General features: G+C 41.4%; 1 protein-coding gene across 4 annotated transcripts in view; it reads right to left on the bottom strand.

Moving 5' to 3' along the window:
• Positions 1–25,363, bottom strand: part of CORIN (corin, serine peptidase) — a 212,583-nt gene that overhangs the window by 74,192 nt on the left and 113,028 nt on the right. For all 4 annotated transcript variants that reach the window (XM_066232658.1, XM_066232657.1, XM_066232660.1 and 1 more), the window contains one exon: positions 77–190. In XM_066232658.1, the coding sequence (XP_066088755.1) occupies positions 77–190 (114 nt within the window). The remainder of the gene's footprint in view (positions 1–76; positions 191–25,363) is intronic.

The following is a 25,363-nucleotide window of genomic DNA, read 5'->3' as shown; positions in this document are numbered from 1 at the left end:
GGAATGGCTCTGGTTTCTAGGCCCCTGAATAGCATCCCTGTCCACCCAGACGACCCCCAAACAGCCGCTCACATACTGCAATGAGCCTCATCACTCCAGTCGTCACAGTCATTGTAGCCATTACACTGCAGTTTCCTGGGGACGCAGATTCCACTGCCACACAGGAAGCTCTCGCCCCCTCCGCAGAGCACTGAAAAAAAAAAGGGCAGAGAAACAATGTCAGAATAAGAGCTTGTTTCTCTTCCTTTGAAAATTAGGAGAAACAAAGAACAGAAAGAAAATCTTTCCTTGCCAGTCAACTGACTTGTTTCTAAATTTCCTCAGGTTCACTGTCACCAATTTTTCTTTGGCCCCCTCAAACCTTAATTGCGAAATTCCTTGGGAATAACACAAAGAGTGTGTGTCTAAGGAAAGCCAAAGAAAATTCACCAGTGGGTTGCGGAGTGACAGGCGTCCACGTGGTTCAGAGCACAAGGAGGTGGCTCATCAATTGTTCAACTTTCGTGGGGAAAATACTAAAATGGGAGTATTTTTCTTAATAACGGAAAATTATTTCAAAGTGAAGTGCTATTTCTTGAGTAAATATTGTTTTTGAAAACCTTTCAGAAATAAACCATGTACATGTGATTATAAAAAACAAAAACAACCTTATCTTCTACAACACTGCTCCATGCTGTACAGAGAAAATTAAAGTAGTAAAGTAACAACTGAAGTGTGCGTGACACAGGCACGGACTCCACACCCCTGTATTTAAAATATGTTTACTTGCTTTAATAAAAATGCCAGTTAAAACTGTCAAAGTTTTTTCCCTGGCTGGTTGGCTCAGCGGTAGAGCGTCGGCCCGGCGTGCAGGAGTCCCAGGTTCGATTCCCGGCCAGGGCACACAGGAGAGGCGCCCATTTGCTTCTCCACCCCTCCCCTTCCTCTCTGTCTCTCTCTTCCCCTCCCGCAGCGAGGCTCCATTGGAGCAAAGATAGCCCGGGCGCTGGGGATGGCTCTGTGGCTAGAATGGCTCTGGACGCAACAGAGCGACGCCCCAGGGGGCTAAAGCATCGCCTCCTGGTGGGCATGCCGGGTGGATCCCGGTCGGGTGCATGCGGGAGTCTGTCTGACTGCCTCCCCGTTTCCAGCTTCGGGGGGAAAAAAAAAAAAACTTTGCACAAAGACTGTAAAATAGCATTAGCAAATAATATTTCCATCCTTTCATTTTCTTGAACACGCTGCGTCCTGGTATTCTCTGCCACTAGTGTTCAGGCTCATTTTCTTCTCACAATTCAACAAATAATCAGTTGTTTCAAAATTACTACAGGCAATAAATACACGATAAAATCTAGAAACTTTTCATAATCAGTTCCACAAAATGAAGGTTAAAAATACACCTAAATATTTGGCAATGTCTATCAAATGCCTTTTAGATGTGCATAATCTTTGATCCAGCAATCTTATTTCTTGGACTTTCTACAAAGGAAACTATTATGAATAAATGAAAGTTTTTATTTTTAAGGCTATCCACACCTCATGGTTTATAATGAGGAAAATGTGAACTAACAACTGTGCAATAATAGTAGGCAACTGGTCAAATAAGTTTTTGTACCTCTGTAAGAAGGGATACCATTATAGCCACTGAAAAAGCATGCTGTAGAAAATACTTAATGTCCTGGAACAAAATTCAAGATAATTAAAGTAGAAAAATACCATATGGTTCAAAAAATGCATAATGTAATTTGGCCCAGATAGAAGTAAATCAAAGGTTACTGTGATTATCCCTAGTATTAGAATTTAAAGCAATTTTTCATTGTATTTTATAGATTCATTGTATTTTACAAATGTTCATATAATGACTGTGTCTTACTTTTTGAATTTAAAAAACAACAACCCACTAACTTTTTTCATGAGTTCCCGATTCAGAGTAACAGGTGAGAAATACAACTCTCGAAAACTTCCGTCGCTCTTCGTCGCCCTGCCTGACTGTCACCACCCCTTAAGCATGGATTCCTGGATGGGAAGAACCTTGTTGACCAACTAAACGGGATCAGAAAATATGCAACATGTTAACTCAGAAGTTGAAATTCAGGAAAGTGCAGATTGACCGTTCCAGGCTCTAAAGCTCAAGGCTCTCATCCCAGCCACGTTCCTGGGCCCCAGCAGGGAGGCCACTGGCACCAAAGAGGTTCCTAACGGACCTTTTATGGGAACAAGCCACCTCAACCTCTATGAAGCACAACACATTGCTACAAGGCAAAGAAAACGATACTGTTAATGGCTTATTTTCCAATGCTATCAAAGAAATCAGGGTTTCAATTTGCTGGACGTTAAGTACTACTTGATTTGGTAAGTCACTTATGATGCTATCATGTGCAAACATCACGGTACCAACAACGGAAGTCCGGTTTTCCATTACACCCCATGATTTCCATACCAATACAAATGGACTCCATGTACCCAGATATGAAGCATTCTTATAATTTGTATAGTCTTGGAGGATACAGCGCAGGACTGCGCTCCTACAGCTACAGGTACAGGCTCCTGAAGGGGAGAGAGGAAGCCAGCTATAAAATGGAAACACTGAGATTGTACTAGCCAGTCTATACAATATCCTCTCTCTAGGGTTAAGAGAAACTTTTCCAGGAATACGGGTCTATCATACTGTAAGGCTGTTTCTGTATTATACTAGAGAGTGCATAAAGTGCATCTGCCTGCACTTCAGCAACTGCAACGCTTCAGAAGAATCATCACACTCCCTACCTTATGGCTCTGATGATCCCTTGCAAATGTAGCGGAAGCCCAACATTAGCTATCTCCTAACATCTAGACTTCGTCTTTAGGACCCTATGTATTTTACTCCAGTAAAGCCATTTCTTGTGTATGGTTATATCAAATCTGGATCAAATTTAAAAAGTAGCATTGCTTGCCTTGTTTTGATTATTGCTGTCCTGCATCTCAGCTGATTCAGCAGAAACTGACTGCTTTTGTGTGGTTCCCCTGGGGGAAGAGTGGCTGCCTTCAGCCATAGGACATTGTCAATTGTTCCTTTATTCTTTTCTTTAGAAGTTCAGAGTTTCATTAGTCAATATTATTATATTTTTATAAAATTATAATAACATTTTTATATTCTCTGTTTGATTTCTCTTTAACCTGTTCAGAATTTCCACTTTTATTTGTATAAAACTGTCCAACTAGAAAAATACTTCAAACGCATCTTACTTGGAATTTCCAAACAGCCCCATAAAGCAGAGAGGTAGACATTCTCTCACCCTTCCTTGAGGGGAAGAGGTCATTTACAAATAGTGGAGCTAGAGTGTCGTCTGGGTGAGACAGCAATTGCCCAAAGCCATATAGCCAGGGAAGGGTGGAAACCCCTGCAGAACAGGGTCTGTGCTCCAGGCTCCGTCCTCACAACGTCCACCAGCTTTGTTTCTAAAACAGAGGCAGTTGTGTAGTCACCTGATATGCGGTCGGCTCAAGGGCATCAGGGTCAAGTCAAGAGTTCAAACTTGCCTTTATTTTTCTCTCTAAACAAAAGACAAATCTAAATAAAAGATAAATGTCTTTCCTTTGAGTGAACTGGACCAGAGGAGATGACATTCCACATCAGCTCTAGGTTTCTTAGAGAATACCCTGAGAGAGTTCTTCACAAGTTTCTGTAGCAATTTTCAACCATACATTTTGCTGTTTTATAACAACCATCTTCCAATAGCCTTTTTTTTTTTTTTAGGCTTAGCCCTTCCGATGGCAAAGAGAGTCCCAGAGGCAAAGTCATACTATACAATATTGAGATCACTTCCACCAACATCCTCTCTAATTCTAAGAGGTAGATATAGGGCTTTAAATAAATGGCAGATGGATTAATGGAAGATTTATTCATTTATTAAACAAATATTTACGGTCTATCACATGCCAGATATTATTCTAACACCTGGAAATATAGCAGTAAAGAAAACAAAAGTAACTCTTCACCTAAGTGTACCAGACACTCTATTAGTCTCCACCTGATAGGGGATACTTCTATCAGCTAAAGACACTTCATCATCCAAGTTGACTTCCATTTACACATGTGACAAGTAACGTTCTTGCAAAGATAGCAGTCTACAAAGGTGTACTACTTAAGACACTAGCTTACATGTCCAGATTATGAAGTCAATTACAAATCACCTAGACTTCAAAATTCCATGGATTCTGAAGAATATATACCCACGAGGACAACCAGCTCTTTTTCAGTGTCCTTGTCTCTGATAACAGGCTGCTGAGATAGCACCCAAAGCCTGGAATGACCTTTAGCTTTTCTGCAACTGCCTTGAGCCCTCTCAGTTCTCTCTGCCTATGTGTATTATAAGCAGCATTTATATGTTCTCATTACTCTGGTTGTTAACTTTTAGAGTCTTTTTCAGGAATTACTCACCAATCTCTGACTGTATAGTGTCCTCATTCACCCCATCTTTGAGCCCTTGTTTAAAGTCTGAAAGTCAGGTTGGCTCTCCCTCTGAAGACAAAGCCGGCCTGGCACAGGCATCATCACCTGAGGCTGTCCTAAGAGCCTGTCCATCCTCCATTGACCAGGATGCTGGAAACTAAGTTGCTGCCAACTGTATTGCTCTGACCTGTTACAAAGTTATTTGACTACAAGAAAAAGAGTAAGTATAATCTTTTAGAAGCTAATATAAGAATTCCCTTTGAGGCCCTGGCCGGTTGGCTCAGCGGTAGATCGTCGGCCTGGCGTGTGGGGGAGCTGGGTTCGATTCCCGGCCAGGGCACATAGGAGAAGCGCCCATTTGCTTCTCCACCCCCACCCCCTCCTTCCTCTCTGTCTCTCTCTTCCCCTCCCGCAGCCGGGGCTCCATTGGAACAAGGATGGCCCGGGCGCTGGGGATGGCTCCTTGGCCTCTGCCCCAGGCGCTGGAGTGGCTCTGGTAGCGGCAGAGCAACGCCCCTGAGAGGCAGAGCATCGCCCCCTGGTGGGCGGAGTGTCGCCCCTGGTGGGCGTGTCGGGTGGATCCCGGTCGGGCGCATGCGGGAGTCTGTCCCGCTGTCTCTCCCCGTTTCCAGCTTCAGAAAAATGCAAAAAAAAAAAAAAAAAAAAAAAAAGAATTCCCTTTGAAGAGAGCACTGTGTCTTTGGGCATAATAGGTGGGTAACAATCACTGGGGCAAAAGACAGGAGGTGACAGAGCAGAGCAAGCACCCCAAGTTATGCTCAAGTGAGCAACCTCTGTCTTTCCCCTACCTTCTAAGTCATGTTAACGGGAAGGCCCTTCATTTTGTTACATTAATGTGTTTGGGGTAGGTTTGCTTAAGGGAATCAGACAGTTCTGTGTATAAAGAGAGAACCCTCAAATGGAGAGAGAGACAGAGAGAGAGAGAGAGACAGAGAGAGGGAGGAACCAGTGTGCTGGGCACTGTCAGGAGAAAAACATAAATGAAACAGTCAGCTGAGCCTCCCTGAGGAGCACAGTATAGAGAAGACCCTTTAAAAAACAGAAACAGCTAATGGGATATTTCAAGTTGTTTCCTGAGGAATGGGAGGGGTGTCACTTCCTCCACCGGCCATAAGGAATCGGCAAAGCTGAGGTAGCTCTCTATCTTTCCACTCACTTACTTAGCCAATGCGGCATTCTGGGAGCTTCGGTACATCACTGAATAAGGACTGGGTCCTTTGCTCTGTGGAGGTTATATTCTAGAGAGACAAAAATACCACTGGACACAAAAAATAAGGAAATCACAGTATATTAGGTCAGAAGGTTCTGAGTGCTATAAAGGGAAAACAATGTGCAGCCAATGAAGAGAGGTAGGAGATGTGGGCTGGGGTAGGAGAGAGCCTGAGTCAGTGAGAGGGCCAGGGCAGCCTCATTAAAAAGGGACATTGGAGCAACACCTTGAAAGAGGTGAGGGATTTAACCAAATCTCAGGCGGATTTCAGCAGAAGTGCCAACAGAGACCCTCAGACAGGCACACGCCTGGTGCGTGCCAGAAGCCTCAGGAGACAGGTGTGACTGGAAGACTAGAATAGGGAGTGAGGGGGAGTGTAGGAAGAGATGAGACAGCGGAAGGAAGGGCCCAACACCATACGGTTCGGAAGGAGTCTGCAAGTTAAACAAAGAGAGAAGAGTCACTACAAGGTTTGAGTCCAGAGTAGCATGATCTCACTGACGTTTTCAAGATCATGATATTGATCTCGCTGACGTTTTCATGATCTCTCCTGCCGTATGGAAACACTGCGGAGGGGCGAGGAAAGCTGTAGGAATAAGTCAGAAGGCTCTGAAGGTTATCCACAGAGAGGTGATGGCGGGGCGGGGGCGGGGAGCAGTGGGGTGCTGAGCATGATTAGACACTGCATGTATGCAGTATGGAAGTAGAGCCCAGAAGGTTTCCTGGCCCACAATGAGAGTTGTGAGGGAGAGATGAGAGCCAGTGATGATGTCACATTGCCAGCTAATCAGAACACTGGGACTGCCGTCTGCTGAGGTGGGGAAGGCTCCCTGAGGAGCAAGACCATGGGAAAAAAGTCAGGAGTTATAGTTAGGACATGTTGGGTCTGACCTATCGACTAGACGCCCATGTGGAGATGCTGAGTAAACAACTGGATGCATAAGTTCAAGGTCCAGGAAAGAGGACAGGACTACAAAGGTAAATAAATGCGTGAGTCATCGGTGAACCAGTTTAAAGCCAGTGCTGTGCCTGGATCAGATCACCAAGGAAACAGTGGCAACAGTGAAGACTAATAATCAGTGAGATGGTGAAGAGGAGACGAATGAGGATTGAGCTAGTAAAGCCCAGAGTTAATAACCCTAGAGAGGGGGAGGAGCCAGCAAAGAGACCGAGAAGGAACGCCAGGAAGAAAAGCAGCAGGGGAACGTGGTGACCTGGAGGCCAGTGAAGGAACGTGGGTCGGAGGAGGCAACGACTGTGTCAGATGCTGCTCACAGTCAAGTAAGATGAAACTGGGAAGTGAGAACTGGGTTTGGCAACACGGAGGTCAGTGTCAGCGGGGACCCTGAGGAGTGCAGTGTCGATGGAGTGGTGAGGACCAAAGTCAGACTGGAGTGTGTTGAAGAGGAAATGGGAGGAGAGGCAGAAGTCCAGAAAGCAAAGCACCCTTTGGCTGCAGAAGAGAATGCGCAAAGGGGGAGGTAGACTACCAGGGAAGTGAGGTAACAGCAAAAGCATTTTTCATACTTTCATATGAGTACAGTCTTTGTGAGGAGCACAGAGTGGTACGAAGTTCTGCCTACAAGTTGGTTCAGGTTAAATAAACTGTGAGCACTCTCGCAGATGCAGGAGCTCGGGTGGAGGGTCATCGACGACGGGAATATATTTACACTCTAAGAATGAAGCCAGGCTCACAGCTGCCTGTTCCGCTTATCCCATCATTAAAACGTGGGATCGGTACTTCTTCAGAAGTCTCTGTCTCTTAAGGTGAAAAATTCTCCTTATCTTCTCCTTCACCTCCTTCAACATCTCTGAGACATCCATTCAACATGGGGCATCTTGCTGGTCACTTCGAATAGCATCGATGCTCAAGACCATCAGCACTGCACGCTGCTAAACAAGCGAACCAACAAACCTGCTTCTTTATGGCTCACATAATTTAGATGAGCACATAGTATTTATTTGTTTGCTTATTGTCTCTCTCTGCCTTCTAGAATATTAGCTCTTTGAGAGAAGGCTTCTTCTCAGTTTTTCTCACTCCTGTGCCCCAAATCTAGAATAGAATTAAATAGGTGTTGAATGAATAAATAAACCCAGAACACAGGTGCCTAGCTGGACAACATGGTCACGCTTACTTCTTGGTCTTACGTGTTCAAAGGCAACAAATATCTTACAATTTTATTTTTTTAATTGGTAGAAGAAGCCAATGCTGATGAAATATTAAATTACAGTTACAGTGGAATACTCCCGCCTGCAGACAAGCCTGACTTTCTGAGCAGCATTTGCGCGTATGTTAGGATAAAAAGTATAAAAGACCCATCTACCTAAAATAATCTTCCCCACTGGTCTGCGTGAGATGTCTAATGTCCCCTGACACCTACACCCACATTGGGTGAAAACGGTGGCTTTCAGAAAAGCTCTAAGATACTAAGGAAAGGGACTTGGGGGGCACATTATGGGTTAAAGGGCTGTCCCCAGCCTCCTACTCCACTCCAACCAGAGAGAAGCTGTCTGCTTTATACATTTGAGTCCACATAAAATTTCCTTTTAAAGTGAGTTTTTGCTGCCCAAAGCAGGTTTGAAGACCCTATCACTGTTATGATTTTAAGTGTTCTGTTCAAGTCTGAGAAAGCTTACATTTTAATTCATTTACCTAAGAAAATTTAGTTCTGAATTTAATTATAGACTGTTTAACTTCTCATTATATTGAGACTTGAAAGAATGGGACACAGAATAAGCAACTTTTTAGGTGAGGTGGAGAGTAGGGAGGAGTCTAGGAAAGGTATAGCCCATGGGAAGGAACAGTGAGAAGTGAGGCCTGGGACCACACCTGAGCTCAGAGTGGTATAGCAGGGTGGTGCAAGGAATGCCGCGTCATTTCATCATTCTAAATCAGTTCTCACTCCCCCACGCAGAAAGGCGACCAGAAACATCAGGCAGCCTATTTGGCAGGGGCCTCTCCCTCCTTGGGGTGGTACAGGAAGCACAGGATGAACCAAGGAAAGGGCTCAGCTTCCTAGTCCTCAGGGAATTGCCGAGGGACTCCTGGTTCTAAGCCCTAAGGGTTTATGCCAGACAGTCTGTGCCACACCAGGGTCCAGGGGCCATGTCCCTGCATCAGCTTTCCTGGCTGCCCCACACCACCATGTGCTCCTGAGATCTTGCCTCTGACCCAGGCAAGTGAGCACTGGCCCCTGACAGTGAGGGACATGCCAAAACCCAGTCCCCATCCAAGCCCCACGGGATTCTCCTATACCTTCTGCTTCTAGCTACCCATCCAAACACTGCCCCCAGCCTGCCCACTCTGGGTGATCCCACAGAGTTCTGCTCAGTCCTTCTCTCTTCTCCCTTTTCTGAGAATGCAGAGATGCTAACACTCATCCTCTCCGTTTTCTTAGTAGATTGTTTTATTACATAGATTTTTCATTCATTACCAAGGAAGCAAAGGATGCTCTTAGCACCTTTTAACTCTAAACACCAAAACAGTATATCATAGGTGGCCAGTAAATGCCTGTTGAGTGAATATGCTCACACAGCTCTTAGCATGGATGTCTTAAAAAAAAGACATGCCATAACCACTTGCTCTTTTATGATCTATTGTGACCACCTTGCTGCAAAGACAAGGTCAAACCATTCCTTTCACTACAATACAACTCTTTAGTTCAAAACTCCTCAATGCTTATTGTATACCATGTTTCAATTAGTAAGAAACCATCCTTGTCAAATCAATATTCAAAGAAAGTCCCAAACAACTTCCACAATTAAATGTCCTCAAGAATAAGTTACTTTTTTATTCATTTTTCCCCTCTGAAATAAAGCTATGTTTTGTTTCGATGTAAACTTTGCCACCTGACCTTCATCTTAAATTCCCCAAAATAAGAGCTAAGTATACATAATACCGGTTAGACAGTATGATGGAAGATTTATCATTCTTTTTTTATTTGGGAGTTTTTTCTTTGGGGGGGATTTTCTTATTCATTTTAGAGAGGAAAGAGAGAGAGATAGAGAGAGAGAGAAGGGGGGAGGAGCAGGAAGCATCAACTCCCATATGTGTCTTGACCAGGCAAGCCAGGGTTTCAAATTAGGGACCTCAGTGGTCCAGGTTGACACTTTATCTACAGCACCATCACAGGTCAGGCAGATCTATCATTCCATAGAAAAATCAGTTATTGTGAAAATTATTAACAAGAAACAAAAATGAATTGGTAACTGGTGGCAAGCTGATAGGAGAAAGAATGTAAATAGAGTTTAAAAGCATTTCCAGCTCCAGCTGGTTGGCTCAGCATAGAGCGTCGGCCCAGCATATGGAAGTCCAGGGTTCAATTCCCGGTCAGGCACACAGGAGAAGCGCCCATCTGCTTCTCCACCCCTCCCCCTCTCCTTCCTCTCTCTTTCTTCCCCTTTCTCAGCCAAGGCTCCATTGGAGCAAAGTTGGCCCAGGTGCTGAGGAGAGCTCCATGGCCTCAGCCTCAGGCACTCGAATGGCTCTGGTTGCAATGGAGCAACACCCCAGATGGGCAGAGCATCGCCCCCTGGTGGGCATGCTGGGTGGATCCTGGTCAGGTGCATGCAGGAGTCTGTCTGACTGCCTCTCTGCTTCTAACTTTGGAAAAATACAAAAAAAGAAAAAAGAATAAAAGCATATCCATGTCATCATTCAACATGTCAAATAAAATCACAGCACATAATAGAATTAGAGAAAATGTTGCTCAGGAGATTTAAAATCTATTAGATGGATCAGAGAGTAGAGAAGAGCAGAAAAAAAAAGAAGAAAGTACAGTTTTATGATCAGAGACTATCAGAAATAGACTACCAAGCAGAAGTCTAAGGAAACTTTTAAATAAAGAATCTTTATTCACTCAACATTTTAGAGACAGAGAAAGAGAGAGAGAGAGAGATGCTCCAATGGAGGGAGGCAGAGGATGGGTAGAATAAGGGAGGGAGGAAGAGAAAACTTCCAAACAGGAACTGACTAATTAAAAAGATATATTTTTAGTGTCTAGCAGTTTCAAACAAGATTCTGCAATTTTGTCAAAAATCATTGGAGAATAAGATGTACACCAGGATTCTGTTATTTATCATTTCCTGCAAATAAGCGCAACAACTTAACTTTAACTTTCCAAAGGACATAGACAACTTAAAAATTGTATTCTCATAGTCTATCCTCGTGAAAAGCGTGCAGAAGTTTCTAAATTCAGGGATAATTACTCAAATATTTAGGTGTTTTTTGGAAGAGTGCAACTTTCTAAATTTGTTTTAGAAAATGAACTCTTTATCTTTTGACAAATAACTATCATTTAATAACAAGGTAGAATATTTTGAGATTTTATCCACACATAAGGCTATCTCAAATGATATTTTATAATTATTCACTATGAAGCATAAGATAATATTAATGGAAAATAATATAAATATAAACTACCTTTGACCAAATTCAAATGAATATAGAATGTTCCTTAAGAAAGAGTTAGCCATGCATATACATCTAACATAAATAAAGGAAATATAAATATATATGATTTGGAATGAAAATAGTCTCTTGTATGCATGTGGTAGTATCTGAAATGCTACACACATTAAAATATTTCCAGACCTTCATTAAGCATGTAACTTAGTCATGACATCTATGGAAAGACTGAGGAGAAAGATGAACAAAGAAAAATAGTCAGTCTTATGTGCTCTCTCATGTGATCTCCTTATTTGTTAGGCTATGCAGATTGGATCGATTTTACTTTATTTTACAATTCAGTAGTTTGTAGATTTCACTTGCAACTCATACCAAATTTATTTTTAATCTCAGTTTCTTTTATTTTACTCCATTTTATGTATTGATAATCTAAGTGCTGGAATAAATTGTCTATGACTTTATAATATTATGTGGCTTAAGATCCAGACATAGAATAAATGTGTATATTTAGAATATACTGTGCAGGAAACTTTTTAAAAAATATCTTTTAAGAACAGATTATAGTTCTACTCTAATGTCTAAAAATTCACTTCCAATCCCATGAACACTGTATTATATATCACTTTCCTACCTACTCTTTATTGTTAATTACAGTAACAGAGGACTCCAGAGCATTATCATTCTTAAAAATTCACTGATCTTCAGGATACTGTAGGGTTTCACTTGTCTTTAAGGCCGATAGCTTGTAGCTGAAATAGAAGATTCTGAAGCCCTAGGTCAGAGCTCTGTCCAAAACCCTCTCTACTCTCTATCCTCTTAAATAATGGCAAGAACCCCCTCCCACTTGCCCCCATGCAGAAGCCCATGGGGACAGAACAATTCCATTGGATGGGTCAAGACAAGGTTAGCAAAATCTAGATACTTCGGCTATCTGACCCTTTAAGCTTAAACCACCCCCAAATATTCAGGTAATTTAAATTCTAAACACTATTATAATTTTTTTTTCTTTTTCTTTTTTCTTTTCATTTTTCTGAAGCTGGAAACAGGGAGAGACAGTCAGACAGACTCCCGCATGCGCCCGACCGAGATCCACCCGGCACGCCCACCAGGGGCGACGCTCTGCCCACCAGGGGGTGATGCTCTGCCCATCCTGGGCGTCGCCATGTTGCGACCAGAGCCACTGTAGCGCCTGGGGCAGAGGCCACAGAGCCATCCCCAGCGCCCGGGCCATCTTTGCTCCAATGGAGCCTTGGCTGCGGGAGGGGAAGAGAGAGACAGAGAGGAAAGCGCGGCGGAGGGGTGGAGAAGCAAATGGGCGCTTCTCCTGTGTGCCCTGGCCGGGAATCGAACCGGGGTCCTCCGCACGCTAGGCCGATGCTCTACCGCTAAGCCAACCCGGCCAGGGCACACTATTATAATTTTAAAATGTTAATGGTGAGGAAGCTAGTTCATAAACATTCATCCTACAATCAATATTGATACTGCAGAATCTACAGACAGAAGAAGTAATTATATTATATATTTATATATAATATCATATATAATATGATTACATATTTATTATATATTTTAATAGATTGTAAATATATTATAATTATTAAGTAAATAATATAATATAGCAAGAACAATATAAATTATCTTTATATATAAATCAGCAGTCTATGATCGTAAAACTTGACTTCCAGCTTTTTTTCTCTGCTTTCTACTCTGTCTAATAGATTTAAAATCTCTGAGCATGGTTTAGTCTAATTCTATTTTATGCTGTGACTTTTACTTGACATGTTAAATGAATGATGACATGGAACAGCTTTTAACCTCTATTTACATTTTTCCTCTATCAGAGTGCCACCAGTTACAGATCATCTTTTGTTGCTTGCTAATGATATTATATATATTTATTTAATAATTATAATATTAAAATTTTAAAATAATAAATATATTACATGTATATTTATCATAGATGTTATTAAATAAATACATCAAATATACTACATTACTCTTCTGTGCTGCTTTGGGAAGTTATTTAACCTTTTGGAACTTTAATTTCCTTATCTGAATTCCACCTCCTTTGGGACTGTCTTTGAGTGTATTAATCAGTAATGAATATCAAGCATCTGGCCCTGAATTGGGTAAAGCCCAGTGTGTTCTGTTTACTAAGAGGGTCATTCACTTCTAAAAGTGCCCATCACAAAGTGTCAAAAGATGCCTTAAGCTTAAAGGGTTAACCTGCAACAACTAGAAGATGGAACCTTGGGGATACAGAGGACCTGGAAGGTGGGGCCGACTGGCTTCTTGGTAACGAACAAGATAACTGGAAAACAACATGGTCTGAAGGGGTGGACACACAACACCTAGGGAGAGAATACCTACCTTCTCTTCGGCTCATAGACAGAAAAGGAAGTCAAACGCTGCAGGAAGGTTGACTTTTACTGTTAAATCATTGCGTCCTGTCAAATAATTCACATACTGGTGGAGCACGGAGGTGTGCTCTGAATTCCTTCCCCAGGCTTCCTCCCCTTCCTCCCACTGCGTGCCTTTCACAGGGCAGCTGCATAAAATCTCTCCTAGGAGCCCTAGTTACCAGGATTGTATACAACAAAGCCACGCAGACTAAACCTAACATGGGAAAAAATTAACCTTGCCTAAAACGAAATATAAGCACAATTTAATTAACTTGCATTCCAGAGTCACAGCTGCCAACTTGTTGAGATAGAAGACTGGGTACACAGCACCCAAGGGCTCAGAGAAAGGCGGAGACTGCGCTTTCTTTTCCAAAGTCTTCACGGGATTCAAATGATCCTTTGTACTAATAAACAGGAATAATATCCCCTTTGAACAAGATAAAGGGACACAATCAGGGGCACGGAATGAACTAAGAACGAGAGGCCAAAGTTTCAGGAGGGACTAGAAATGTACAGACAATACTCTAGCATGAAGATCAGCCTGTGTCAAGTAAAGAATGGTCTACGGTGCCTATGAAATGAGGAAAGACATTGCTGCAGATAATAAAGAAGTCACCAAACTACATTCCTATCACTGTAAACTCTCATAACTGCAGTTTGAGCAGTGACGTAGCCTGGTCTAAAGTACTCTACTGATTAACCTAATGTGGTTAATTGATCATGGGAACTTTATGATGTGAGGGTCGTCAGTGGTGGATAGTTTCCGGGACTGAGCTTAGCATGGAGGTAATATTGATGGGAAAGTTCCATTTTCTCCCACTTGCCAGGAGCAGGCAACATGCAGTTTCAAGCAGGATCACAAGATGGCAGCCATACTCAGTCCATAGACCCAGAGAAGAAAGAACTCAGCTGGAGGATGTGGAAACTCACAGAGAATTTCAGTGGGGTGGTTTTTCTTTTTTCTAAAGAGCATCCGTTGCTTATTTCTATTATTGAGGAGTAAGTTTGAAGGTCCACTTCCGCCAACTATCACTATAGAAAACTGAAAATTTTACCAATGAAAAATCTTTGACACATTTTTTTCTATTGGTTTTCTTCCTTACTCATTTGTTGGAACTCCTTTTCTTGTGATTATTTTCTCCCAGGCCATCATTTGCCTTTTAATTCATAGTATCCATAGCTATACTAAAGTTATACACACAGATAAAGTCGAATATACCAGTCTTCATGGTTTATGCCTTTATAAATCAAATCTAGGTGTGTCACAGTACAGAAATTCTATGAGACTTTTTTTGTTTCCTACTATGACCATAAGACCTAGAAGATGATATGCATATAAATGTGGGCTACATGCCCTGGCTGGTTGGCTCAGCGGTAGAGCGTCGGCCTGACGTGCGGGGGACCTGGGATCGATTCCCGGCCAGGGCACATAGGAGAAGCGCCCATTTGCTCCTCCACCCCCACCCCCTCCTTCCTCTGTCTCTCTCTTCCCCTCCCGCAGCCAAGGCTCCATTGGAGCAAAGATGGCCCGGGCACTGGGGATGGCTCCTTGGCCTCTGCCCCAGGCGCTAGAGTGGCTCTGGTCACGGCAGAGCGACGCCCCGGAGGGGCAGAGCATCGCTCCCTGGTAGGCAGAGAGTGGCCCCTGGTGGGTGTGCCTGGTGGATCCCGGTCAGGCGCATGCGGGAGTCTGTCTGACTGTCTCTCCCCGTTTCCAGCTTCAGAAAAAAATAAATAAATAAATGTGGGCTACATAAACATTTCATTCAACCCAGAGCCTTTCGAGAACAGATGAAAAATACCAAGACCCAAGTTAAGAGACACGTTCTGGCCAAAATAACACTAAAAAGGTCACAGAGATAGGGAAATCAAATCAGTGTCTTAATAGTAAAAATTAATTTTGATCTGGCCATAGGAGAAGACTATAGATGGACTGATTTTTGTTGTTGTTGTTGTTAAAATACTAAAGCTTCCCATATGGCTGAAATGGTCAAAATATAAACTACATAGGCTGATTGTATTTAATGGAATAGAATAAAAGGACTCTCGAGATGTTTTCAAGATTTAAGTTTCAGAGAAAGACCAAAGAGAAGAAATATAGTGATTAATTTCAGGCCAGTACCTTTCTAAACATCAACCACCAGGGGGAGACCACATCTTAAATGAAACCACAGAACCCATAATATGTTGTATGTACATTACTTGTGGGAAGTATCCAGGTGTGTGACAGTACGGGAAAACAATTGTATTTTATGTGTTTTCAGTATCTGTGTTAAAATAAAATCACATTTCTTTTAAAATTCATTTTGCATTTTAAATACAGACACCAAAGTACGATTCCTCATAGTCCAACGTGTGGGGAACACGGAAGCGTCTTCTGTGTGTTTGTTTCAGGCTGACATTTCCATTCTAATAACAATCAATAATTTCAGAAATACAGTTTTAACTCAGCCAGTGTTATTTCAAATGGCTTTGTATACATTTTTTAGAACTGCAATTTACACATAATGTGATTTCTGTGAAATCAAAATGGATTTTACAGCAGGTGATCTCATTACAAGATAATCTGGTTACCGGTGCCTGTCAGAATGTCTTACCCAGGCACACAGATTAAAATGCCACTCTCTATGACTGCAGAGAAGTTCCCCTGAACCGCTGGTATCATCAGTTCTGAATGTCTCCATTCTAAGAGCTCTGAAGAAAACTGCCCAGTTTCTCTGCAACTCTCCTAAGAAAACTTTGCCCCTGCCATCCCAGGGCCATTTACAAAGTATAGACAAAAAAGGAGGCCAAATGCTTTATAAAATGTGGCTTGATTCTAAGGGCTTTCTGGGAGGTTTCCTTGCCTAAAATATTTCCCAGCTGAAATTCCTCGGTTTGGTGTTCCTCATTTAACTTCAGCTAAAAGTCCTCGATGAGAAGGCAGTTCCTGGGGACTCTGCATCTATTCAACCACGAATCCCGGAGGCTGTCAGCAGAGGGCTCAGTGTTGGCTACGGCATAAGCCCTAGGCTTTACAGGAGTCCTAAGAGAAAGCCATTACCTCAAGATAGTACGTCATAGATTTATCTTTTTAAGTGGTATAAAAAACTAGAATGAAAAAGTAGCAAAGGGTAGAATCAAAAACTTGTGGTCCTCAGCAAAGATACCCCTGGACAAAGGCTCTGGAGAACCACAGGTCCACATGGGAACAGCAGGGTCCAAAGAAGGGGGCAAAAATATAATTTATTTCCTTTAAAAATATTTTATTACTTATAAAACATAATAACCATAACAGTAATATATGAAAAACAACATAAACTTACAAATTGCACCCCCCAAAAATGTGAGTTTTGTATCATAATTTAATGATACAATAAATAACTGACTCTCTTTTCTGTAAATTTAGTTATTCACACATCAAAAGGTCTACTTTTAGCAACATTATTTATTTTGGGGGGTATTTTTCTGAAGTGAGAGGCGGGGTGAGGGCAGCAGACAAACTCCCTCATGAGCCTGACTGGGACCCACCCGGCATGCCCACCAAGGGGCGATGCTCAGCCCATCTAGGGCGTCACTCTGCTGCAACCAGAGCCATTCTAGCACCTGACGTGATGGCCATGGAGCCATCCTCAGCACTCGGGCCAACTTTGCTCCCATGGCTGTGGGAAGGGAAGAGAGAGACAGAGAGAAAGGAGAGGGGGAAGAGTGGATAAGCAGATGGGTGCTTCTCCTATGTGCCCTGGGGAGGAATCGAACCCCGGACTTCCACATGCTGGGCCGATGCTCTACTGCTGAGCCAACTGGCCAGGGCCAGCAACATTATTTTTCAATCTTTATAATTGAAAATGGTATCAGAAACTCAACAAAAATGCAAGGTTGCTAAAAAATTTTGTTAATTTTTATTTCACAAGGACATCTTTGCCCTGGCCAGGTAGCTCACTGGTGGAGTGTCGACCCAATGTGTGGAAGTCCTGGGTTTGATTCCCGGTCAGGATATCAGGATATGCAGAAGTGACCTTCTGCTTCTCCATCCTTCCTCTCTCTCTCTCTCTCTCTCTCTCTCTCTCATTCTTCCCCTCCAGCAGCCATGGCTCAATTGGTTCGAGTGTGTTGGCCCTAGGTGCTGAGTATGGCTCTAAGGAGCTTCCTCCTTAGGTGTTAAAAATAGCTTGGTTGCCAGCATGGCTCCAGATGGGCAGAGAACTGGCCCAAGATGGGGGTTGCCGGGTGGATCTAAGTCAGGGTGCAGACAGGAGTCTTTCCCTCTATCTTCCCTTCTCTCACTTGGAAAAGAAGAAAAAAATAAGCATATTTTTCAGATGCAACTTTAAATGCCATTAAGAGTATTTTATTGACTGTGACAAACTAGGATAAATTTCTGATCAATTATTCCAAAGGACAAATATCAATATGTCTAGAACTGATAGTTCCCATGGAGTAATTTTAATAGATTTAACTCTTCATATGAATCAGTTTAGTGGAAGTCTGAAATTAATTTTAAATATACATTTATACAATAGCATTTCAATATTTCTTCTATTTTTTTTGTTAATTATGGAGATCATACAAAAATTTGAAAGTGGCTTCAAATTTTGTATATAATTCAAAATGCCTGTTTATGCATGCTATTGCTGAATTGCCAATTTTAAGGAAGTTTCATTTTATATTATCTTCCTTGTTAATTAATGGTTCATCCAAAGCTCCCATGAAAGAGTTCTTTTCCACTGACAATAGTTAAATATAGTTTCTATTTCTAAGACTGTGAATACTCACTTTGTAATATTTTGCATTTAAAACCTAGGAATCTAAAATCTTTGAAGAATTCTAATAACTCCCTAATAAATGCTTTATTGCAGTGCTCATGTATATGCTTTTATTGTGTGATACTTGACTAACAAAGTCTGCCCAAGCACCAGCAGCCTCTGTCTCGGGTGCAGGCTGGAGAGTTAATGTTTGTGCAGATGCCGCAGGGAAAGAAATGCTGTGGGGACAGCCAGCCAAGCTGGCTTCCCACAGGTCCCCCCGTGCAGCGCCTCCTCTGTTCTGGGGCCTCAGCCACCACACCACCCTCCAAAACTGCTTCTGCTGTTGCTTCGATAACTATAGCACCGTCACGGCCACCAGTCTGGGCCCAGGTCCTGGTGCGGCCACCTTGGGGCCCTGTGGTGTCGGACAGTCCTCAGGCCAATTGCTCAGCACCTCCACTGCCTGCCATTGTGCCAGCTGGCACATGCCCACATGTCCACACGCTACCGCCTAACTTCCTAAGGCCAGCCCGTCACTCACACCCAGGCTCCATTGTTCCATCAAACCTCACTCACGAAACACAAGTATAAAGATAAAGTTGTTCAGAATTTCAAGACAATGACAGCAGAGCATTAGACCAAGCTTGGTACCCATCTGGGTGCAGGGGCCTGTGCCACTGCACAGACCACCAGCCGGTGAAGCCAGCCCTGCTCTGAGCCTTCCAAAGGAAAAAGAAAAGCAGAGAGGATGAGATGGGGATGAAAGCCTATGGCGAGTCCTTCTGAGCACTTATAACGGCACGGCAGGGGTCCCAGCATCTCATGGTTCCTCAAAATCTAACTCCTGGGTCACCGGATCCATTCTCTAACCATATCTCTTCTGCCACACCCAGCACTTTCCATTCTATTGGAGTCACTGTCTACACACGGGAACCACCACTGCAATAAGGCAGGTGCTGATGCTGTTCACCCTCTGCACGCTCCACCTCTTTATAGCAATGGAGTGCAAGGAGCATCCACGGCCACCCAGCTAAAGAACACATCGCCCAGCCCCTCGGTGGATAGGCGTGGCCGTGTTACTAAGTTCTCCACAACATCATAAAAGCAGATTTGTCTTCTACTTTGCCTGCTTAAAAGGGACTTTCTACTCTATACTTTCCCTCTCTGCCCTCGTATATGCTGAAACAGATAGAAACTCAGTCAGCTTCAGTAATTCAGATAAGGACTCTGGTCTAGGAATTGCTGAAGTAAAAAATAGATAGAACCCAAGTCTTTGGATGACTTCCTAAAGCAAGCCTGATCTGGCAAACTGGAAAATTCATCTTGGATCTATTGCCTAACAGATAAATAAAATGTTATTTTCTTTAAGCCACTGTATTTCAGGATCTCTTCTGTTACAGCATGTTCATTGGTCCATAACTAATCCAAATGGTTTGAACCTGGGGACGGGTCATTCTCAGTATCCATCTGTCCATAAGGAAGATCTGAGAATAAAGTCACATCTCTGGAATGAAAGTAAGGACCCAGGAAGAAGGTGGGTCCATCACGTGTCCCGATGAGGACTCAGGTGTACCTTCCCACAGAAGTATTCATCGACACACGTCAGCTCTGAGTCTCATAGGCTTCAGTAATCCACCCCAGGCTTTGAAATATAATCACAACATTGCTTCAGTGAAAAATATACATATTTCATGTTTAAAATAACTAATTTGCAAATATACCTTGAAAATATAGCCTACTCTATAGTGAATACTGACAATATATGGAAACCATTAGGCACAGTGTCCGACACCAAGTGAACTTTTCTTAAATTTAATTTCTTTGTTATTACATTATTCAACTGATCATGAGATCAGTATAGACAGCAAAACAAAGAAAGAATTTATTTTGAGTAGACAGCAACCCTCCTTCCCCTGATCCCCCTCCCCCATACACAGCAGTATGAGGGATAAATTAGTTAAATGTCCCTACATCGCTCAGCTTCCAAAAATCGTTACAGTATTTTTCTGAAAATAAATTATGTAAACCATTACCACAAAAAATGTGTGAGGTGTTAAAATATTCACCAAAGTAGGCAATTACTATAGAAATGATGAGTTAGAGAATCAACACAGAGGGAAATGTCTGTTCATCAGAAAGAAGAAAGAAGGATTTTGTACAAGAGAGAAATATAAAAGAAAGAGCCACCAAATCCACTCTCTTCCAAACTTGCAAGAGCCTGGTATTAGAAGAAATAAGTTTACTTTCTGCAACACTGACCTTGTAATTGATTATACAGAGTGGATCAGGGCAAAGTGATTTTTTTAAAAATTGAGAAAGAAAATGGGCTGCTACCTTAAAAAAAGTAAAAAGAATAAAAGGAATAAAATAAAACTTTCTATAAAGCCACAGGGAATAAAAAGAGATAATGGAAACTACTAAAACTTAATTGGGTGTGGAGAAAATTTAAGGGAAACCAAGGAGTCAGACTTTTAATTAGGTCCTTATCTCTAGAGCACTGTTTTCAGAGAGTGAACAATGAATAAGACAACGAAGACCAGTGCGATGGCCTAGCTGGAAATCTGGAGAAAGATTTCCTAAATAATCTGGACGTGGCAGTATTTCATTTGTTCGGCCCTTTTAAGGAAGGAAATATTCTACATAGCAAAAAATTCAAATAACTGAAGTGGATCTGTTTAACATTTTTAATCTTTGTCATAATTTCATTAGAGTTTTGTGAAATAGAATACTCCCTTCTTAAACTAAATGTGCTAATTTTGAACACTTCCTTGCTGTCTTTATGATGAGCAGCAAAAACTTGCCAGTACTACCGGAAGACTCCTGGAGTGACTCTGTCCCTGTGCTAAGCTGCCTCAGACTGCTGCCTGCTTTAGGTTCTGGCCCTTGAGGATGAACCACTGTTCCCGTACACTCGGTCTCAGCAGTCACCATCCTCACAGGTGTAGAGAACCCTGCACCAGTAGTTTTATCCACCAATCTGAGTGGCAACCTGTGGATAAGTGAGATGCTATCTTATATTCAAATGACTGAATTAAACTAGAGCTGGCCAATGAAAAACAGTGTTGCTGTAGTGGAAAGAGCACAGAACTTTACCATCAGAACTGGGTTCAAATCCCAGCTCCTCCCACTGTGTGAACACTCACACCCACTGTGCAGAGGCATTTTGAAGGTTAAAGAGATAAGGTAAGGCCCTGGCCAGTTGGCTCAGTGGTAGAGCATCGGCTGGGCATGTAGAAATCCCAGATTCCATTCCTAGCCAGGGCACACAGGAGAAGTGTCCATCTGCTTCTCTACCCTTCCCCCTCTCCTTTCTTTCTATCTCTCTCTTCCCCTCCTGCACCCAAGGCTCCACTGGAGCAAAGTTGGCCTGGGCAATGAAGACAGCTTTATGGCCTCTGCCTCAGGCACTAGAATGGCTCCAATTGCAGTGAAGCAACAGCCCAGATGGGCAGAGCATCGCCCCCTAGTGGGCATGCCGGGTGGATCCCAGTCGGGCGCATGTGAGAGTCCATCTCTTTGCCTCTCCACTTCTCACTTCAGGAAAAAAAAAGAGAGAGAGAGAGAGATAAGGTAAAGTACCTTCCTCCTGACTTGGCACATATAGAGCTCAAATAAGCAAACTATATTATTATTTTTACATCATTAAATATTTAGTGAAAATTTGGGTATGAATACTATTAATAATATACCCAAAAGGGATTATTATTATTATTATTGGAAGCCCAACATTTTATCTGTAAGAAAAAAAATAAAAACTCAACTTTAAATTATTTTAGGTAAAATAATGTTAATTAGATTTTCTGAATTTTAAAACTAGAAGAGGCTACCTTTCATACAGTCCTGCCTCCCCATCCTACAGATCAGCAAACTAGGTCAGAGAGTCAACACGATTGGCCAAAGTCACAAAACTAATTAGAATGCAATGGCACGATGGGAGCCCAGGTTTTCTAACATTCAAATCAGTGCTGTTAAGCAAACATGAATCAATCTATAGCAGAGGTTGACAAACATTTTCCATAAAGGTCTAGATAGAAAACTTTTTAGGCTTTACAATGCATATAATCTCTGTTGCAGCTACTCACTTATGCCACCGTAGAGCAAGAGCAGCCACAGAAAACATAGATGAACAAGCATAGCTGTGTTTCCATAAAACTTTATTTATAAAAAAAAAAAACCCAACAGCTGCAGGTTGTATTTGGTTCATGAGCTATAGTTTGCTGGCACCTAATCTAGAACAAAGTGACAAACTCTTTGGCTAAAATAAAATGATGGGTATAATTTCAAATCAAATTTCAAGTAAATTTGTTAACCTATTGTCAATACAGTCAAAACTGAATGGAAATAAGAGAATTCAAAAGAACAATCATATATGTTTTAAATGTTGCTATTGTGATTAATATTTTTAAATGATGTTTCAGCATCCTAGCTTCAAGATCATTATGTTCCTCAGTAGTCATTGGGATAATGCAAGAAAGAAGAGGAGAATTCTCAAAGACTTAGAATTCTAAATAGTCTTGGATAAATAAAAACAGTGAAGAGAACTAAGGCAGTCAGTCATAAAATTAAATGATACAATTTATTTCAGTTAGCATAACTAAAACACAAAACACTAAGGAAAAAAACAAAGTACTCTAAGTGAAAGAAGCAGCAAATATTGCCATCAAAATCTGCTGACTACCAGAAACTGAAAACATATCACCATCTTCCCTGGGAAACATCCTTAATTTCAGAATCATGGAACCAAGAAATAACCAATCAGAAAAAGAACACACCAACGCGTATCTGGCTTTATGTAAGGACTTCCTGATGATAATAGTTCCATGATCATCATTTTCATAGTATTCCTCAGACATAGAAAGAGGGATTTCATAGAGGAAGGTGCCCAAGAGCCTTTTCTTCTCCACTAAGGACTAACGCAAAGAAAGACTTACACTGTAATATGAAGCAGACATTCCCTCCTTTTAGACATATGACAGATTGGAATGGGTTTGCCAAGGAAAATTGTTTAAGCTTCCTCTAGTGAGCCTTGGAGAGAAGACTAAAACTTTGCAACTGTTTGGCATGAAGGATCCTCCCTGAAGAGAAAGGAAAGCAGTAGAAGACTTTCAACATCTGAATTTTAAGGAAGCTATTCAAATTGTCATTTGACATACTCAATTAAACTAAATGTAGTACTCTATTTTCCCTAATGTTTATGTTGCTCCCTAGTAGTAAATTGGTTATTTAAAAAGCACATCTCCCCTTGGAGGCACTAAAGAGTAATCCAATGATATATAATGAGAATGAGGTTCATTACATTGTGCCAACTTGCTCCCAACATCTGTTCAGTTTAGTCAATGACTCATTCAGTCTTCATTCAGTGCTCAGTGCGAACAACTATGATCTTCCAATATCCGATTTATTCTTGAGCTTTTACACACCTAAACTTTGGTTTCATTGCGTGATTTTGGAAGAAAAAAGGCAAACAATGAAGCTGTATCAATGGACAAAGATTGAGCTATAACTATAAAAGTTTTATGTATATAACTTCTGCGATTCAAAAGGCTCTGAGTCAACATGATGTTATGAGCCAAAAAGCACTTAAAGACTTTTCTTCTCTGTCAGAAACACAATTAAAGCTGTTGCCTGGGTATTGTAGTCCTTCATCATATCCTATACATTTTTATTCATAGATATACTTTATAATATGTAAATTGGATATATTTTATAAATATGTTTCATAAATTTATATATTATTCATGTATGTTTACTTGCAGTGCAGTTATAGTATATAACTAAATGCAGCTATTAGAAATGTTTTCATTTTCTAATACAGATAATAAGCACTTTGTTTCTGTGCATCAACGTAAAAAAATGGCTTCAATTAATCCACAAAAAAGTTGCTGTTTTACAAATATTACTAAAAAGCAAGTGAAAGTAAAGCCACTTTCACCCTTGTTAAAAATTAAATGTTAAGGAGCCCTGACCAGATAGTTCAATTGGTTGGAGCATCATCCTGATACATAAAGGTTGCAGGTTCTCTGGTCAGGGACAGACAAGAATCAACCAATGAATACATAAATAAGTACGACAACAAATCAATGTTTCTCTCTCTGCAGGTCTCTCTCTTTTCCCTTTCCCTTTCTCTCTCTAAAATCAATAAAAACATTTTAAATAATGAAATGTTAACTTTAAGAATAATGTGTTGGAAAATATATAGAGAGAATTCACTCATTACCATGGAAAGTAGAGAGATATCCATTAGTTGTAACTGACATTATAAACCAAATTCTAATAGAAATACGTAATACTGAAAAGCGGAACTAAAGCACATTTTTAAAAAGTAAATTGGCAAGACCAAAAAATGCCTTCCTTTAGAACAAGAGAGGTTGTGTCTGATTTGCTTAAAGGAGAAGTAATGTTTTGTGTAGAAACTAAGAATCTCAGAACCATGGATATTTCTCATTTATTTTCCATTGTAATATCTTTCATGGTTTTTCACAGCAACGACAATGGCGCTAATAGACAACGCAGGCATGTGAAAATAGTACATATTCAATTTTACCAATTCATAAAAAATGTTTTCTGCTCACCCACAGCTTTGACCAGGTCATTCCTCCCCGCAAGCGGCCCCACTATTATTCTCCTTATCAAACGCAGACCCCTCTTCGTAGCTTCAAAGGCCCCCTCCCGCTTTCTCAGCCCTCATTTCCTCTCTAACCAGCTTGGACTCCTCCAGCCAAGAAATCCTTCATTCAGGCCTTTCATTCACTGCCCCCAATCCTTGTCCAACACTGTGAAAGCTGTACTTTCAACAACTAACTTCTCTCCTACAACATAATTAAACCCAACCTTGTTAAGTTAAATGACTAGTTGCTTTTAATTGTTTATTTTTTAAATCTGATGGCATTTTTCCTGTACAATATTTTAAAATGGGACCAGGAACCGAGTAACAAATTTCTAGAGTATTTTAATCATTCATGTTTAATCTATTAGAACTATATGAGGCATGGTACAACATAAAAAAATAAAGCATCTGCAATACATTTAAATATAGGGGGAAAAGAGACAGTCTATTATATTTTATGATTGCTGGTTGTAGACATTTCAGTTGATATAATTTCAAGGACCATGCCAGGACTGGAAAGAATTGGGACAGTCAGGCACAAGATATGAAATAAACAAAGTCACAGACAGACCCATATC

This window comes from Saccopteryx bilineata, chromosome 5, assembly GCF_036850765.1.
Source record: "Saccopteryx bilineata isolate mSacBil1 chromosome 5, mSacBil1_pri_phased_curated, whole genome shotgun sequence".
NCBI lineage: Eukaryota > Metazoa > Chordata > Mammalia > Chiroptera > Emballonuridae > Saccopteryx > Saccopteryx bilineata.
This window is presented reverse-complemented; position numbering and strand designations above follow the sequence as displayed.